The 18,335-nt window shown below is 46.1% G+C and overlaps 1 protein-coding gene across 1 annotated transcript in view; it reads left to right on the top strand.

Annotated features, from left to right (window-relative positions):
- The window catches only part of PDCL2 (phosducin like 2), a 36,384-nt gene extending 33,938 nt beyond the window's left edge, over positions 1–2,446 (top strand). Inside the window, exon 6 of the mRNA XM_006263608.4 lies at positions 2,202–2,446. Within this exon, the coding sequence (XP_006263670.1) occupies positions 2,202–2,380 (179 nt within the window). The 3' untranslated portion in view covers positions 2,381–2,446. The remainder of the gene's footprint in view (positions 1–2,201) is intronic.
- Positions 2,447–18,335: the final 15,889 nt, after the last annotated feature.

Raw genomic sequence — 18,335 nt, 5'->3', positions numbered from 1 at the left:
TTTATTCACAAAGGTGCCCCCGGGGGTTACAAGAAATAATGGCCACAAGCTAGCAGAGAGCAGATTTAGATTGGACATTAGGAAGAACTTCTTCACAGTTCGAGTGGCCAGGGTCTGGAACGGGCTCCCAAGGGAGGTGGTGCTCTCCCCTACCCTGGGGGTCTTCAAGAGGAGGTTAGATGAGCATCTAGCTGGGGTCATCTAGACCCAGCACTCTTTCCTGCTTATGCAGGGGGTCAGACTCGATGATCTATTGAGGTCCCTTCCGAACCTAACATCTATGAATCTATGAATCTATGGGGGGACCATACACTGGACAACTGGTCCTTCAGTGAAGAGAAATATGAGTCAATTTCGTCCTCTGCAGCCCTGATCCCCTGCAGCCTGCTCACCTTGGCCTGGAGCTCCCGTACCTTCTCTTCCAGAGCCCTAAGCCAGGCACAGGAGGGAAAGGCCAGGGAACCACCAGGCCACACCCCTCCCACCGGCTGCCAGGATCCCACTGAGCCTCCCCCACAGACAGGAGGGCAAGGGACTGCCAACCCTACCAGGAGCTCTGTCTGGGTGGAGGCCTCAGAAGAGCCATGGTAGGTGGCGTCGCCGGGGTGGGACCCCAGCAGCTGCGCTCCGCGTCCTCACCATGTCCGCAGAGCTGAGTCTACTACTCTCGCTTGTTGGAGGCGCCCTTCTGAGCCGCTACCACGTGCCCACCTTAAGCAAACACCGGTGCGCCCTTACAGAGCGCACCCGCTCACACGCGCTGCCCATGCGCGGCTCCCTATCAGCTGAACTAAGAGGGATCTGAATGGCTTCTCTTTCGGATCTGCCTCAGCTGTGCCAGCACCCTCTGCCCCACTTACCTTAGGGGAATCAGCTACTGCTGCCCCCTCCGCTGCCACCGCTGCTGATTGCTGCCTGCTGCCTCCGCCGCCAAGGTAAGGGGTCACACGTGTGCGTGGGGCACACGTGCGCTCTGGTCCCTCTGCTCCTGACCCCCATTCTTGATGGGCAATTGGCTAGTTTAAATATATATTGGACTAGATGAAGGGTGGCCAACCTGTAGCACATGTGTCATAAGTGGCATGGTCAGTTTGTGTGTTTGGCACATGGCAGGTAGGGTAGAAGATAGAGCAGAAAGCAGAGCAGTGTATTGGTTAGAGGAAGTGATTTGGAGTGGCAGTTGGGGAGGATGTGGGCCTAATTTGTGGCACACCAGACAAAAAGTTTGGTCCCCACTGGGCTAGAGTATGAGACAAAGCAAGGGTGAGCACAACTGGATATAAAAGCAAGTATGAGACAAAGCAAGGGTGAGCATGACTTTCTCTCTCCATTTCAGGTGAGTGTACTAACTACTAAGCTGTTGAGTCATGTTCACCCTTGCTCCTTCTCTCACCCAATATGTATTTAATTGTTGCAAGCAAAGTGCGGCAGCTGCACAGGTGAATTATAGGCTATATTGCTAGAATACCGTATATCCTGGTGGCTGGGAGCTGGGATATGTGTGTTCAGTAACTGGACTTAAATGGGTGTAGGCACCTCCTTGCAGCTAACACTGAGGTGCCAAAGTCTCAGAGAATGGTGGGTATGAAATACCTGTGTCTTCAGTGATTCCTATAGGTTAATTTAGGTGGTTTCCTATTTAGCACACTTGATATTGAACTCTCTCCATGGATTTTGGGAATCTAGGTGCCTAACTGTGTAGGCTGTGGATTCCACTAGTTGGCTAGTTCCTTTGGGGAATAGTGATTATTTCATGAACGTGAAATCTTGTTTTCTGGCCATCTAGATATGCACCTCCACTTCCATGGAGTTAAACCAGTGTCAAGTTGCTAGAAAACAAGAAGCAAGCTCACAAATCCTAGTGCAATCATAACTGTGTTTGTTTGAAAAGGATTTCTAGTATGAAAAAAATGTCTATCATGAATAAGGCATTATAAAAGAGATTTTTAAAAAGTCCCAAGAGGTGGAATTCTGTTCCCTTTCTGATCATCTAAGTGGCATTTTTGGTCACCTACATGGTATTTTTCTTTTTTTCCCCTCCTGATTTCTTTTATTTTTTTTCTCCAAATGATAACGTAGTGTGAAAATGTAATTAGCAAATGTTTAACACTTTTAACATTGATGTACTCTATGTGCATATTTGTTCTAGAATGTCTTGTTGCACATCTTGGCTTGTTTTAAATAATCATTTTTGGTTGTAGAACTTGAATGGAAGTTAGCAGAATCTGGAGCAATTAAAACTGACTTAGAAGAAAACCCAAAGAAGGATATTATTAATATCATGATATCTTCTATTAGAAGCACTTCTGTTCATGATGACACCAATAGTACAGGGAGTAATACTGATGAGACCAAGTGTTTCTTAAGTAGAATGTTTTAATGTAAGGAGTCTGCGCAGATGTTTTTGTGTTGGTCAAATAAATATTACTGATTTAATAAATCTGAAGCAATGCAGACTTGTTTTATTTTTATATTTGCTATTTAACATTTTAGAAGAAAATTAATACTGTATAGAAGACAAATTTTACCTTTGGATCTAGAGACATACTTCCATTGAAGTCAAGAGCCTTCTTTCTTGATTTCATTCAACCCCTGCTCAAATGGAGTAGAGCCAGAAAGAAGAGAGAACTGATTATGGCTGATTCAGAATTGCCCAGCCTCAGTGCAAGTTGGATAGGAGTAGTCCTAGCTAATACCACTGGTGTAAGGATTGGATGTAGTCACCTTCCCCAACCTTTTCACCCCAACAACTCATAGAGCAAGGGTGTGTAACAAGGAACCAAGCCCCTGTTACAAAGAATAGAGAGAAGAGCCTGGAAATCGGGCCTGGCCCCTTCACCTTTTGGGTCAGCAAGGTCCAGGTGCAACTCAGTAGGCCTTATGACTGAAAGGTCCAGACATATAAAAGCTTGCCCAGCAGAGAGAGAGAGAGGGTTGGATTGCCCTGCCTGAAGGAGAGAAGGCCTTGTTAGACTCTGTAAGTAGCCCTGGAAAGGGAGAAAGTTTTGTTGCAGTTTTCCTTTTTAGTACTGTACATCAGCCTGGGAAGGAAAACCTGAATGCCAGTTTCTTTTCTAAAAGAAATGAAGAGGAAACATACTGGCCACCCTGCTGGCAACAAGGGAAGAGAGGCAGAGGAGGAGGGATATGTAATGGAACAGTGGCATGCAGGCAGTGGATCACAGCTCTGCCCCAGGTCTGGACCATGCTGTTAACACTGCAAGATCCCAGCCTCGGCCTCAAAGCAGCTCCTCGCTCAGCTGTACGCTCTGCCAATATTTCTGGGGCCAGTCTCCATGGAAACCCTGGCCCTGTGCTATCATGGCCCCACAGCTGCTTGGGTCTCCATGGAAATCAGCTGCAGGGACATGACAGGGGCTGCTGGGAAATGGAGTCCGGCCACCAGCTGGATCCACCATTTTGCCCACCCTCGTATAGAGGTACTTCTTGTCTGTGTTTGCATATTTTTTTTATATTTTGTGGAGTAGAAGGTATATGATGTCTTTAAAAGGAGACTGTAAAATTAAAAGCTCTGTTTCAAATAGATTCACAGATTCATAGATTGTAAGGGGCTGACTGGAAGGGACCTCACAAAATCATCGGGTCCAGCCCCCCTGCACTAGGCGGGAAAGACAACTGGGGTCAGGGGACCCCATCAAGGTGACCGTCTAGTCTCCTCTTGAAGATTTAGGATACAGTTAGAAGGACATGAAGTTATGGGAATTTTTTTTAGCCAACTGACAACATATATGAAGAAGGGAGATAGAAATGCATCAGTCCTCAGTGCTGTCAGCCTTCATTGTCACTAGCAGTCTTCCAAATTAATTTTATCACAATCCCATCACTAGCTGACCACAGATGAAAGGACTAGAAGAAATGTGTTACAAACACTTATGCACTTAATATTTTCAGACTCATCATTAAGAATGAGAGACAGACAAAGAAATGACCATTAATGTTGTCTAACATCCAGTCAGCAGGGTATATTCTAGAGGTAATTACTCTGCCTTCAGTCATTTGTATGAATGCAGTGGATTTTTGAAAGGACATTACTATAAATAACTAGTTTATAAATAAAAAGAACAACTATTTTAAAAATTATTTCTAGGAAATAAACCAATAGTTTAAATCTTGGATCAGATTCAAAGAAATATCAGTAGATATTTTCTAATTTTCATAAGTTCTGCTATTTAAAATTAGAAAGTTAAAAAGAAACAGGAATAGGTAAAGTGATAATTATAGGATTTCTGTAGCTGTGTGATAACTTTTTCCTTTGCCAAAATAAGGGCTCTTGTTTAGCCTTTGCCTTAGAGAAATATGAGCTAAATTGAGCCCACATTGATGTTAATTTTTTAATTTGGGGAAATAATTTATGTAGTCTTAATATAAACAATTTTCAAAATAATTTCTCAACTTTTTTACCACTTCCTTTATTTACCAAAGACCTATATTCTTTTCCATGCTTCACTGTTTCTTTGATTCTTTTTTTTTTTTTTTTTTTAGGTCAAAGATATAGAGGTATGTATGTATGTATTAATATACATATTTGCTGTCAGAGGTAAAGAGAAGGGTCCAGTCAGCTAAATGTGTCTCCTTTGCCCTCTTGACTTCAGGCAGGAGCATATCTTTTTCTTCAGCATTTTTGTATAAAGGATATACCCCTGGGGTCACATTTAAAGAAGGATTTAGGTACCTGCAAGTTGGTTGCCACAAAACCTAATTTTTAACTATCTGACTCCAAAGCTAAGAGTTAACAGCTAAACTCCATAGCTTAGTTAGGTCACTAAGAGGGAAGGCCTTTGTTCTCATCTCTGCATTTAGGATTATTATTTAAAACTGTAGGCAGTTCACAGAGCATGGACCAGAATCCAGGACTTACTCCTCTCAGCTGAGGGCCCTAAACACTATAGGCTACTGACTCAGGCTTCTTCCTGTTTACTGTCGTTCTGGCTTCACACATGTGGCTGCACAGTCTAGCTAAAACAGAAAAAGTGAAGTATGCCTTATGCAGCCTTGCCCATAGTCTGGTGGTTAGTGCCCTGTCATTCTCTGGCTGTAATTTTGAGTAAAGGTAACCCTGGCTGCTGTGTTTTGGGCTATGCTCAATCCTATCAGTGTGCGTTTGACAGGCTCCGTGCATACCAATGAAATTAAGACCGTCAGGGTTCTTAGGTTCCCCTATATCTAGTTGTTGGAACTTAGTAGGGCTCTTATGGGAATGGTATGTCTTGTTGCTCATACTAGGGCAGTTTTGGGGCATGCCAGAGACTGTCATTCAGGGATCAAGGCACTGACTAGGGCTTGAATAGGTAAGTGGAATATGAGAACAAATCTGGTCAGAAAGTCAGGAGGTTAATCCAGGAGCTAAGTCCAGGGACAAGCTGAGTTAAGAAGCCAGGAGATCAGAGGGCAAAGTCAAGGGATGAGCCGAGTTGTAGGATCATGAGAAAGTAGGGATAGAAGTGTCCTCACAAGGACATCTAGTCCAGCCCTCTGTTCATGGCAGGATCATTCTTGACTAAATCATCCCAGCCCAATGTCTTCCAAGTTAGGAAGCTGGAAGATAAAACAAAAAGCAAAGCTAAGGAACAAGCTGGAGGGAGCACCAAAGCACTCTTGGGTCAGGTTGCCCAGACACTTCTTGTTCCAAGTCAGGAGTTTACATGTGGGGAATGGAGGGTCGGCTGACCCTGGCCAGCCACTCTGGTTAATGGGGTAGTTGGAGGGTTAGGCCCTATTCAAGGCTTCATACTGGCTTTAACCTGTCTGGGTGCCTAGTCCTGGGGCAAACCAAGTTAAGCGGCTATGGTATCAGGCCAAGGCCTCAGGTTTGAGGCTGTGGCCTGACAAAAACATGACTGTTGGTAGCTATGAGATTTCAGGTGGCAAAGGTACTAAAAAAGTTTAATCTTCAGAGGTTTTTTGGACCTCAATTTTGGGCTTAGATGTCTGAAGCTAACCTAACTCTTTCTTTGGACCTGGCTCCAGGCCAATATCAATTTTTGTATTTACATTTACCTTTCATGCTGCCTTCTCTTCATCTTGAGCTACTGTGTTTGCTATGACTAGAGAAAGCTGAATAAAACAGCATACATACAGGAAGCTGAGACAGATTTTTTTTATGGAATTTACAAACTCTTGACCCAAGGACTCCACAGTACAGTACAGGGGTAACTGGTGCCTCCTGAGTCTGGGGGGGCACCCATATCCACTCCTATACTTCTGTGCCGTGGCTTTATGCCCCCCCCCCCCCAAGCTGTCAGCCCATGCAGCAAAAAAACCGCCTTGTCCTGAGCAATGCCAAGTTGGGTGCCAGTCTCAGGGGGGGCACATGCCGCGCCCCCCCCCCCCCGCCCCAACCAGTTGCCTGTGGTACAATACAAGAAGGAACTAGATAAACTCTGAAAGAAACTAACTCTGGAAAAACAGGAGAAGATTAATGCTTCCTTCTACCTGCTGAGAGCCCAGGTCAAGAAGATCCACAAACCTGACAACTAAGGGCACCTCACTGTCTCTGGCATTGGCACCATTGGGGAGGGGGTATTTAGTTACACTGACTCAATCGTATTTCCATATGCCATGGGAGCTACCAGCAATTTGAAAGAAAGCACAGATTTCCCAAAGAAACTAACTTTAATTGACAAGCTTCCAGCTCACACCCTATTAGCTACCATGAATGTTACATTTCTGTACACCAATATCCTCCATGAGGGTGGATTACAAATCATAAAGAACATTATCCCTGAAGAAGGAACTGCTTCTGTTTCTATTACACTCCCATTTTTTTGTCCTCATGCACAACTATTTCAGATTTGAAGACTCCCTATATCCAGAAATGAATGGCATTGACAGGTGCACACACATGGCTCCTAATATACTAAAACATTTATGACAGACATTGAAGTCCACATCCTATACAGCTGTTGTCATATCCCCTGGTATACCAAAAGTACATTGAAATCTTTATTATATGAATGAATGGGAAGGACTCTAGGGAAATTCCACCAAGACTTTAACAACTTCCACCCCTCCATCAAACTGACTCTGAAATATTGTCAGCAAATGTATTTCTTGGATACCCCTGTGAAAGTTGCAGTGGCCATGTCACTGCTACATTTTATTGGAAACTGATAGACTGCTACCTCTACACCAGCAGCTCTAATCCATTGTCTACAGCCAAGCTCTATTATAACTATGTGTTCTCCCTGACTGGGATGCACACCTTAAATATCTGGAGCAGGGATTCCTACAATTACAGTACAATCCTAAACCCATAGCCACTCAAATCAACAAAGCCAGACTCAGACCCTGCTCTGACCTGTTAATAATACCAACCCTGGAACAAGGACAACAGAATCGTTTTGGTTGTCACCTGTAGCCCCCAGCTTGAATATCTTGGACACATCATTGACCTCCAAACCCTCCTGGAAAATGACAACCATCTCAAGGTAACTATGAGAGACAAACCTGTTCTTGCTTACATGCAGTCCCCACCCCTCCCACTGTCAAATAGTGTCTCTCCAGCAATGGGCCCAAACGTTTAGCTGTGCCCCATTATTAATGTGGAACACATCATCGCTGACCAGAATAACAGGAGTGCTCAACCTTTGACCTATGGGCCAAATGTGGCTGCAGAGCCATGGTATCTGGCCCATGGGGCTCCCAAGGGATCCAGAAAATTGGTGGTGGGGGAGCAGTGGCTACTAATATCACCACCCTCTCTCCTGCCAAATTCCCAAAAACAACACAGTGAGTAAGAGCCATGAAGCTGGGTCAAGCTTCATTTCCCTTCAGCGCTGTGTTAAGGCTGGCCTGCATCCCTCCTGCTCTTCTCTCAGCACGGCCAGATGGTGCTTGCTGTGCCCACCAGATGAGGACTACCAACCCAATCTAGCCTGTGGATGGACCAGGCACTACTCATCCAGCCCACCAGGGAAAAAGATTAAGCACCACTGGATTCTGGCATACAAAGTTAATTTACCTGCACCTTTACCATTGTCATACATGCCATCACCTACTTAGTTTCCCTCTATCATCTACATTGGACAGATGAGGTGATCCCTACATGTAAGAATGAATGAACAACAATTTAACTTCAGTACCAAAAGACAGACAAACCTGTGACAGAATGCTTTAACCTCTGGCCACTCCATTGCTGACTTCAGAGTGACTGTTCTTAGATAACAAAACTTGAAAAACAAATTTGAATGGGAAATTATAGAACAACAAATCATCCACAGAGTGGTTTGTATGGTCTAAATCGAGACTGGATTCTCGTTTCTTTCCCTGGATTAGCTTTGTTAAACTGTATGTCCCTCAATGAGTTAACTGGGTTTCTTTTTCTCTATCCTACCCATCTTGCTTCTCTCTGCAGCACCCCACCTGGTCCTTTCTCCTGCCCTTTTCCCTACCCCTTGTATTCTAATCACGGCTTTCTATTTAGCAGCTCTGCATCCTGCAGTCCCTTCACAGCACCTGTTGAAACAAGCTTTTTGCTTATAGCATGTCTGCTTTAATTAGTCTACAAAATGCCAATCTACCCTGCCTGACTCAGACTAACACAGCTAACTACCTTGCTATGACTAGAGAACTAATTTGTAAAAACAAATACTTCAGTGATAGTATTCAACTAATTTAATCCTGGAGAGTGGCTGTCACTTCCATGATATTCCCAGTCTTCACTGGTTAGTCCTAGAAGTTCAGTCCTAAAACCTACATATACAGCCTGCTGAGCCATAAATGCAGCAGTCTTGACAATTTAATGAGTCTGCTGTCAAAATTAGTTAATAAGTATGTGTAACACTGCTGCTACTGTTCCTGTGTTCTGTGTGACAACCACTCTGTGGTGCTTATTTGCATACCCCTATTGGTATGCAAAGCTGAATTACAGGGAACTGAGTCTCTTATCCCTTGGGGGTTGGACTAGATGACCTCTCAAGGTCCCTTCCAGCTCTTCTTTGATTCTACAATCTGCATATCTTCCATTGGTATGCATGGGCAAAGGAGTAAAACTCTTGTGCTCTTTAACTGTAATAACAGCATGTGTTTTAACTGCTTTTGACAATTTGAATATAAGAAGCCAAGGGAATCAGGCTTATGTGCAGCAGCCCTGCCTGTCAAAATTGTAAAGCCTATAAGGATACTGATGCTATAAGAGAAAGTTGGGTAAATGTTGCTGAGGGGATCAGCATTCACAATGACTTGCATGGGAAAGAATCACGGGAAGAGAGGGAAAGCTCTAGGTGGGAGCTCTCCTAAGAGGATGGTATTATATCTCCCCATCCAGCCTTGTGCTGGTGATGTACAAATCCCTCTAGTGGGTTCAGGCTGAACCTGTTACCCACTTGTTTCTAAAAGAGCTGAAATCCTTGAGGTTGCTCAGGGTCTTAAAGAGCTGGATTGCTTCTGCAACCAGAAGAGCAGCATAGATTCGTAGATTCTAGGGTCGGAAGAGACCTCAATAGATCATCGAGTCTGACCCCCTGCATAGGCAGGAAAGAGTGCTGGGTCTAGATGACCCCAGCTAGATGCCTATCTAACCTCCTCTTGAAGACCCCCAGGGTAGGGGAGAGCACCACCTCTCTTGGGAGCCCATTCCAGACCCTGGCCACTCTAACTGTGAAGAAGTTCCTCCTAATGTCCAATCTAAATCTGCTCTCTCCTAGCTTGTGGCCATTATTTCTTGTAACCCCCGGGGGCGCCTTGGTGAATAAATACTCACCAATTCCCTTCTGTGCCCCCGTGATGAACTTATAGGCAGCCACAAGGTCGCCTCTCAACCTTCTCTTGCAGAGGCTGAAGAGGTCCAGGTGCCCCCGTCTCTCCTCGTAGGGCTTGGCCTGCAAGCCCTTAACCATACGAGTGGCCCTTCTCTGGACCCTTTCCAGGTTATCCACATCTCTCTTGAAGTGCGGCGCCCAGAATTGCACGCAGTATTCCAACTGCGGTCTGACCAGCGCCCAATAGAGGGGAAGTATCACCTCCTTGGATCTATTCGTCATGCATCTGCTGATGCATGATAAAGTGCCATTAGCTTTTCTGATGGCTTCGTCACACTGACGACTCATGTTCATCTTGGAGTCCACTACGACTCCAAGATCCTTTTCCGCTTCCGTTCCACCAAGCAGGTCATTTCCTAGGCAGTAGGTATACTGGACATTTTCCCTCCCTAGGTGCCGCACTTTGCATTTCTCCTTGTTGAATTGCATTCTGTTGTTTTCTGCCCATTTGTCCAACCTGTCCAAGTCTGCTTGTAGTTGTTCCCTGCCCTCCGACATGTCTACTTCTCCCCACAGTTTTGTGTCATCCGCAAACTTGGACAGAGTACACTTCACTCCCTCGTCCAAGTCGCTGATGAAGACATTGAAGAGTATTGGTCCTAGGACCGAGCCCTGCGGGACTCCACTGCCCACACCCTTCCAGGTCGATACCGACCCATCCGCTACAACTCTCTGGGTGCGACCCTCTAGTCAGTTCGCCACCCACCGGACTGTGTAGTCATCCAAGTCACAGCCTCTTAACTTGTTCACCAGTATGGGGTGGGATACTTTATCGAAGGCCTTCCTGAAGTCTAAGTATATGATGTCAACCCCTACTCCTGCGTCCAGGTGTTTTGTAACCTGGTCATAAAAAGAAACTAGATTAGTCAGGCATGATCTACCTGCTACGAACCCGTGCTGGTTTCCCCTCAGCATAATTTTTCCTGCTGGGCTCTTGCAAATGTGAGCCTTGATAATTTTTTCAAAGACTTTGCCAAGGATGGAGGTGAGACTGACTGGTCTATAGTTGCCTGCCTCCCCTTCTTGAAAATGGGGACCACATTGGCTCTTTTCCAGTCCTCCAAGACCTGGCCCGTGCGCCACGAGTGTTCAAATATTATTGCCAGTTGCTGTGCAATGACGTCAGCCAGTGCCTTCAGTACCCTCGGATGGAGCTCATCCAGGCCTGCCGACTTAAACGCATCCAGTTCCTCCAAGTGACTCTGCACCATCTCAGGGTCTACGCGTGGTAGTGTGGCGCCCTGCTGCTGCCTCTCTACAATCCCAGTGAGAGACTCATCTTGCCCCTCACTTAGGAACACTGAGGCAAAGAACTCATTGAGGAGTTCAGCCTTGTCCCCCCTGTCTGTCACCAATTGCTTCTGCCCATTTAGTAGGGGTCCTATTCCGCCCTGGGCCTTCCTTTTACTCCCTATATAGCTGAAAAACAATTTCTTGTTATCCTTAACTTGGGATGCCATCCTCAGCTCCGTGGTAGCTTTGGCCCATCTAACTGCCTCCCTACAAGCGTGAACAGAGGAGGTATACTCTTCTTTGGTAATCTCTCCCTGTTTCCACTTTTTATATGCTCCCCTTTTAGCTTGTAGGCTGCTCTGGATTTCTTTGGTCAGCCAGGGAAGCTTTCTGGCCCCTTTCCCTCTTTTTCTTCGCATCGGGATCGTCTCCCTCTGTGCCCGAAGGATCATTTCCTTAAGGCACAGCCACCCTTCCTGGGCTCCCATCTCTTCAAAACTCCTACTCTGCAGTGCGTCCTTGACTAATTGCCTGAGTTCATTGAAATCAGCTTTCCTAAAGTCTAGCACTTTCACCCTACTAGTTACCTTACCCACTCGACATCTTATGGTGAATTCTATTATTTGGTGATCACTGTCCCCCAGGTGACCACTGATCTGTAGGTCCCCTACCATGTCATCCCCCGTTAACAATACCAGGTCCAGTAAAGCATTCCCCTTAGTGGGACCATGTACCTCCTGCATCAGGTGGAGGTCTTGTACACAGGATAGGAACCTGCGAGAATGGTGGGACTTTGCTGTCTGCGCCTCCCAGCAGATGTCTGGGTAGTTTAGGTCCCCCATGACTACCGCCTCCTTAGCTTTTATGGTCTCCGAGAGCTGCCTCAGGAACCCCAAATCTAGCTCTTCCCCTTGGTGTGGGGGTCTGTAGCTGACCCCTACCACCAAATCCCTTTCTCCTTGACCCCCATGTAACCTAACCCACAATCCTTCTACTTTCTCCTCCTTGGATTCCATCTTGATAAGGGTATCAAGACGGTTGCACACCACCATCAGCAGTGCCCCTGGTGGTGGTGTGCAACAGCAGAGCAGCACCTGCTGGTGGTAGTGAGCAGCAGTAGAGCAGAACCCCCAGTAGTGGCAAGCACCAGTGGGGCACTTTCCAGTTTTCCTCTCAAGCCAGAATAATCAATTTGTGTAAAACCCCTGAATTGAACTCAGCCCTTCTTACTGCTGTCTGCTGTCTAGCAAAAGAGTTACATAGGGAACGGCTGGTTGCTGACACTTCAAAATTATTATTTTACTTGACAACAGTCTCTTTTTCCAGCATCTCTTAGCAGTCAGCATTTTCACTGTTAAAGTCCATTGGCGAATGGGATATTACTGTTTAAATTTGAGCTTAATTGTTAAAGGAATAGGAAACTCTACATTGTTCTTCATGTGTAAAAGTATCTGCAGACAAAAAACAGTGATGTTCATCCTGCTTTTAAATTAGGTGAACATCTAATATGTATTATTGGTCCTGAACAGACTTAGGGTGCATTTGTCAACGGAGGTCATCAGATTTTCTTTGTCATAGAGGTGTTGAAGTGTAGCATTCATTTCAATTTCAAAAAGACTGAATTTATGTTATAGGTGATAGGAAAAATCAATTTGAAGGCCTTTAATCCCTTGGAGATGCTTCTTCACATCACAAAATCATAATATCAATCAGCACAGCTGGAGGCTTTATTCAGCAGAAGCTTTGTGTTAAGTTTCATAGATTTCAAAGATTTCATAGCCATTAGGGCTGGAAGGGACCTTGGAAGATTGAGTCCAGCCCCCTGCCCAAAGGGCAGGAAGTCAGCTGGGGTCATAGGATCCCAAGACAAGCATTCAATTTACTCTTGAAGGTGTTCAATGTAGGTGGTTGAACCACCTCCACTGGCAGGCTATTCCAGACCTTGGGGGCTCGGACAGTAAAGAAATTCTTCCTTATGTCCAGCCTGAAACGGTCTTGCAGTAGTTTATAACCATTCAACCTCGTCATCCCTTGGGGCGCTCTGATGAACAAACGTTCCCCCAGATACTGATGGTCACCCTTGATAAACTTATAGGTGGCCATCAGATCACCCCTGAGCCTGCGCTTTTCCAGGCTAAACAGCCTCATACATCTTAGCCTGTCATCGTAAGGTCTGTTTTCCTGACCTCTGATCATGCGCGTGGCTCTTCTCTGGACTCTCTCAAGCTTCTCCACATTCTTTTGGAATTGTGGGGCCCAAAACTGGACGCAGTACTCCAGCTGCGGCCTCACCAAGGCCGAGTACAATGGGAGAATGATGTCCCGGGATTTGCTTGAGAAGCATCTATGGATGCAAGCCAGCGTTTGGGTCACTTTACTAGCCGTAGAATTGCATTGCAGGCTCATGTTCTTCTTGTGGTCAGTGATGACCCCCAAGTCTCTTTCTTCCATAGTACTAGCCAGCGTAGCACTGCCGAGCCTATAAAGATGCTGCAGGTTTTTCCTCCCAAGGTGGAGAACCTTGCATTTTTCAGTGTTAAACACGATCAGGTTCTCGTCCACCCATTTGCTGAGCCTGTCCAGGTCAGCCTGGATCGCCCTCCTGTCTTCAGGTGTGGATGCTTTGCCCCAAAGTTTGGTGTCATCGGCGAACTTGGCCAGCCCGCTTCTGACTCCAGTGTCCGCATCATTAATGAAGATGTTGAACAATATGGGTCCAAGGACAGAGCCTTGGGGGACCCCACTGGTCACAGGGCACCATGACGATTGACTTCTTTTCAATTACCACCCTCTGGGTCCAACCACGGAGCCAATTTCCCAGCCAGCGGATCGTGGTGGACCCAAGGCCACAAATGGCCAGTTTCGCCAAGAGGTGATCATGGGATACCAGATCGAAGGCTTTTTTGAAGTCAAGATATATGACATCAATCTCTTCTCCCTTGTCCAGGTGATAGGTCACCTGGTCGTAGAAGGAAATGAGATTGGTCAAGCAAGACCTACCCACTACAAACCCATGCTGGCTATCCCTTAGGATGTTGGCGTTGGCCAGTCCATTAAGGATGGCCTTTTTAATAAACTTTTCTAAGATCTTCCCCGGGATAGAAGTCAGGCTGATGGGCCTATAGTTTGCTGGATCCACTTTCCTCCCTTTCTTGAAGATAGGCACCACATTGGCCTTCTTCCAGTCTTCGGGCACTACACCAGAGCGCCAGGAGTTCTCAAAGATCTGTGTCAGAGGCTGGGCTATGATGCTCACCAGCTCCTTGAGTACCCTGGGGTGTAGATTGGCAGGGCCAGCTGACTTGAAGGTATCCAGCCTCTCAAGGTGTTCCTTTATGAGGACCTCATTGATGGAGAGCAAGGGATTTCCCTCACTTGGACCTCCCTGTCCCGTAGCGGGCATGGGCGTCCCATGGAACTGATGAAAGACCGATGCAAAGTACCCATTTAATAGGTTGGCTTTTTCCTGGGCGTCAGTTGTCAGTTGTCCCATCTGGTTCAGCAGGGGTCCGATGTTGCCCTTGCTTTTCCTTTGGCTCCCCACATATCTGAAAAAGGACTTTTTATTGTCCTTGATGCTTGAAGCTAGTTGGAATTCAGTTGCAGCCTTGGCTTTCCTGGTCTGCTCCCTGCAGGACCGGACCAGTGCAGAATATTCCTCCTTGGAGGTGAATCCCATCCTCCATCCTTTGTAAGCCTTTCTTTTTAGCCTCAGGAGGTCTGCTAGATCCCTGCAGAGCCACGGGGGCTGCCCTGCCCTTTTGCTGCCTTTTCTCGGAGATGGAAAAGAATTAGCTTATGCATTGAGGATCGCTCCCTTGAGGAGCAATCACTCTTCCTGGACTCCCCTCCCCCTGGGGTCGTGGTCCCTTAGGGCCTCACTGACAAGCCTTCTGAGCTTGTCAAAGTCGGCTTTCCTGAAGTCAAGGACTTCAGTGTTGCTGACTGACTTGCCAGCTTTATGGGAGATGGTGAAGGTGATCAGCTCGTGGTCGCTGTCACCCAGCTTCCCATCGATCACTAGGTCGCCAATTAGGTCATCCCCAGTAGCCAGTACCAGGTCGAGCAGCGCTTTACCTCTTGTTGGCCCGTAGATTTCTTGAGTCAGGTAGAGGTCATCCATGCACGACAGGAAGCTTTGCGAATGCTCAGATTTTGCTGAGTGATCCTCCCACAAGATGTCTGGGTAATTGAAGTCATCCATAACAACCATGGTCCTGGAGCATGCGGCCTCAGCCAGTTCCTGGGCGAACTCCTGGTCAAGTTCTTGCCTTTGGGTGGAAGGCCTGTAGTAGACTCCCACCGTTGTGTCCCCTGTGCCGTGTTCCCCACGGATTTTAACTCAGAAGGTCTCCAGTCGTCCACCCTGGTCGCCAACATCAGCTTGCGGGGACACGTAGGTTTCCTTAACATAGAGAGCTACACCCCCGCTCCTTTTATCTACTTGATCTCTCCTGTACAAGGTATAGCCATCTATACCCATGGTCCAGTCATGGGTGGAGTTCCACCAGGTCTCCATTATTCCTATGATGTTGTAATTATTTGCGTTAAGCAGGAGGACGAGCTCCTCCTGCTTATTCCCTAAGCTCCTGGCATTTGTGTACAGGCAGGCAAGTGCCCCCTTGGGGGCTCTTGCCTTGCCCACAGATTGTACCAGGGCTGAGGCAGGGGTGGACTCCCTTAAGTGCCTTGGCCTGCTGGCTTTGCAAGGGTTGATCAGCGGGCCAGCAGTGGTGGAAGTCCCCCCATCCCCCGGCGGGCTTAGTTTAAAGCCCGGTGGAGCAAGTCAACCAGTTAACAAGGCTGTTTAAAACTGAGGCATGCAGAAGAAATATCTAGACATTTCTAGCTTTCAAAAGGTTTGTCCAAATCTTTATTTCCTGTAAAAATGATTGACAAACATTTAAAATTCAAATAAAAAATTTACTATGAAATACTGAAATTCTCCCTAAAGAAGTAAAAAGAGGATGTTGGGTCATTTGTGAAATTGGTATTTTTTCCTATCTCAACATTGTAGATCCCATGATTGTTGGTCTGCTTTGGTCTAGTAACCCAGCTTCCTTAACATTGAGAGTTTGCTCACATATATGCCACTGTAGGTCTGGTATGTCTAGTGAACTCCTTTTGGATGTTGTCCACATCCTGCTCTCTCCACCTGAGGATGTAAAAGGACCACCCAAAACATTGCTCAGATCATTCTTAGCACTTATAGCCAGGAGTCAGAGTCTGTAGTGTCTACCCTGGTACACAATATTCAGTCTTTTATATAAATTTAACATGTACTTATGATTTTTCGGGTTAGGTAGTGTTAATGGGGTGTTTTTTTTAATTTTGATTTTCTTTTCTTTGAGGAAGTTGTTTTTGTTTATTTGGAATTAACTCATAATTAGGGTCCTACCAAAATCACGATTTTGTGGATTTCACAGAAATCGTGAAATATGGCATTGCCTGCAAAAGTGGGTGATGTTTGTGAAAGCTGAGAAAAAGAAGAAAGGAAACTTACTGAAAATAAAATGCTGGCCCTTAGAGGCAGCCCACTATGGGAAAAGCGGGGATGGGGGCTGCCATCATGAAGGCTGCGCACAATGGCTGCCACCCCAACCTCTTGCTGCTGATTGGCTGAGAGGGCAGCTTGTCATGCAGGCCCACCCCTAGCCACATGATGGACAGCCATCACAGCCAATCAATGGTGAGGTGTGGGGCTACTGGGACCCCTGAGCTGATCAGCCTGTGAAAATGGTGGCCAGCCCCGTGATCACCCTGTGAAATAAGCCTGCCACCTCCTTGAGTTGGGTAGACACCTACTCATAATAAAATGTTCAGTTCACTATGTATAAACACGAACCCAGAGAGTATAGGAATCGATTTCTGTCAAAGTCTTTAATACTCTTAAAATAAGGTCACCATATGCCTGTTCATCTGAAGGAAGGGCACATCAGATATTTAAGGCATAGACATGTAGAAGTGTAGGGCTGCAAGGGGTTTCAGGAGATAATTTTGTCTAGTTTCCTATACAAAGGCAGGACCTAGACCATCCTAGACAGCTGTTTGCCTGTCTTGTTCTAAAAGACCTTAAATGACAGAGATTATACAGCCTCCCTTAGCAGCCTATTTCAGAGCTCCGTTATCCTTATAAAGTTTTTCCTAATAAGTAAATCTTTTTTGCTGCAAGTTAAGCTGATTACTTGTCCTTTTCCCACTGCACACAGAGGACTATTGATTGCTATCCTTTTATAAGTATCTTTTTTCATATTGGAAGCCTGTATTTAGCTCCCTCCATAGCCTTATGTTTTCTAGACTAAACAAATCCTCAACTCTTCATTGGACATATTTTTATAAACTACTTTTTCATTTTTTTTACTGTCTTCTGAACTCCAGCTTATTCACATTTGGTGCCCAGAACTTATTATGCTACTTTAACTGAGACCCTACCAGCACACAATACAATAGTGCTAGCTAGTTATTCCACATTTTGTATTTGTTCATTTCACTTCTCAGTCTTAAGAGCTACATTTTGTGCTTGCTTTACTGAATTAACTCCTGTAAATTTCAGACATTTTTTCCAGTTTATCATAGGATCATAGGAAAGTAGGGCTGGAAGGGACCTCACAAGGTCACGTAGTCCAGCTCCCAGACCACCCTGACTAAACCATGCCAGCCAAGTGTTGACCTGGCCCTCTTTTAAAAATGTTCAAGGATAGATAGTCCACAAGTTCTCTAAGGAGCCTGTTCTAATGCTTAACCACCCTCATAGTCAGAAAGTTTTTCTTAGTCTCCAACCAAAGTTTCCACTGCTGCAGTTTGAAGCCATTGGTCCTAGTTCTGTCTTCTACAGCCACAGAGAAAAGTCTGTCTCCATCCTCTTTTATAATTGACCTTCAGATATTTGAGGACTGTTACCAAATTTCTCCTCAGTCTTCTCTTCTCCAAACTGGGTACTAATGATGCGGCCAGAAGAACCCCCGATCACCTGATGGCGGACTACAGTGCTCTGGGTGGTGTGCTGAAGGAGTTCGGTGCACAGGTGGTATTCTCTTCCATCCTACCAGTGAGCGGATGCGGAAGACGGCATGAGAACTGCATCTGAGAAACCAACTGGCGGCTTCGGCAGTGGTGTCTCGAGGCAGGCTTCGGCTTCCTGGACAACGACCCGCACATTACGACGAGGGACATGCTCAGCTGGGATGGACTGCACCTGTCCCCCAAAGGTAAGCGTGTGTTTTCTTCTAGGTTGGCGGATCTCCTCTGGCGGGCTTTAAACTAGGCTCATCGGGGGGAGGGGAATATGAGGGCGGGGGAAGCTGTGGACCACCAAACCATGTG

This window comes from Alligator mississippiensis, chromosome 2 (genome assembly GCF_030867095.1).
Source record: "Alligator mississippiensis isolate rAllMis1 chromosome 2, rAllMis1, whole genome shotgun sequence".
Lineage (NCBI taxonomy): Eukaryota > Metazoa > Chordata > Crocodylia > Alligatoridae > Alligator > Alligator mississippiensis.
Note: the sequence above shows the minus strand (reverse complement) of the source record. Positions and strands in the feature narration are given on the sequence as shown.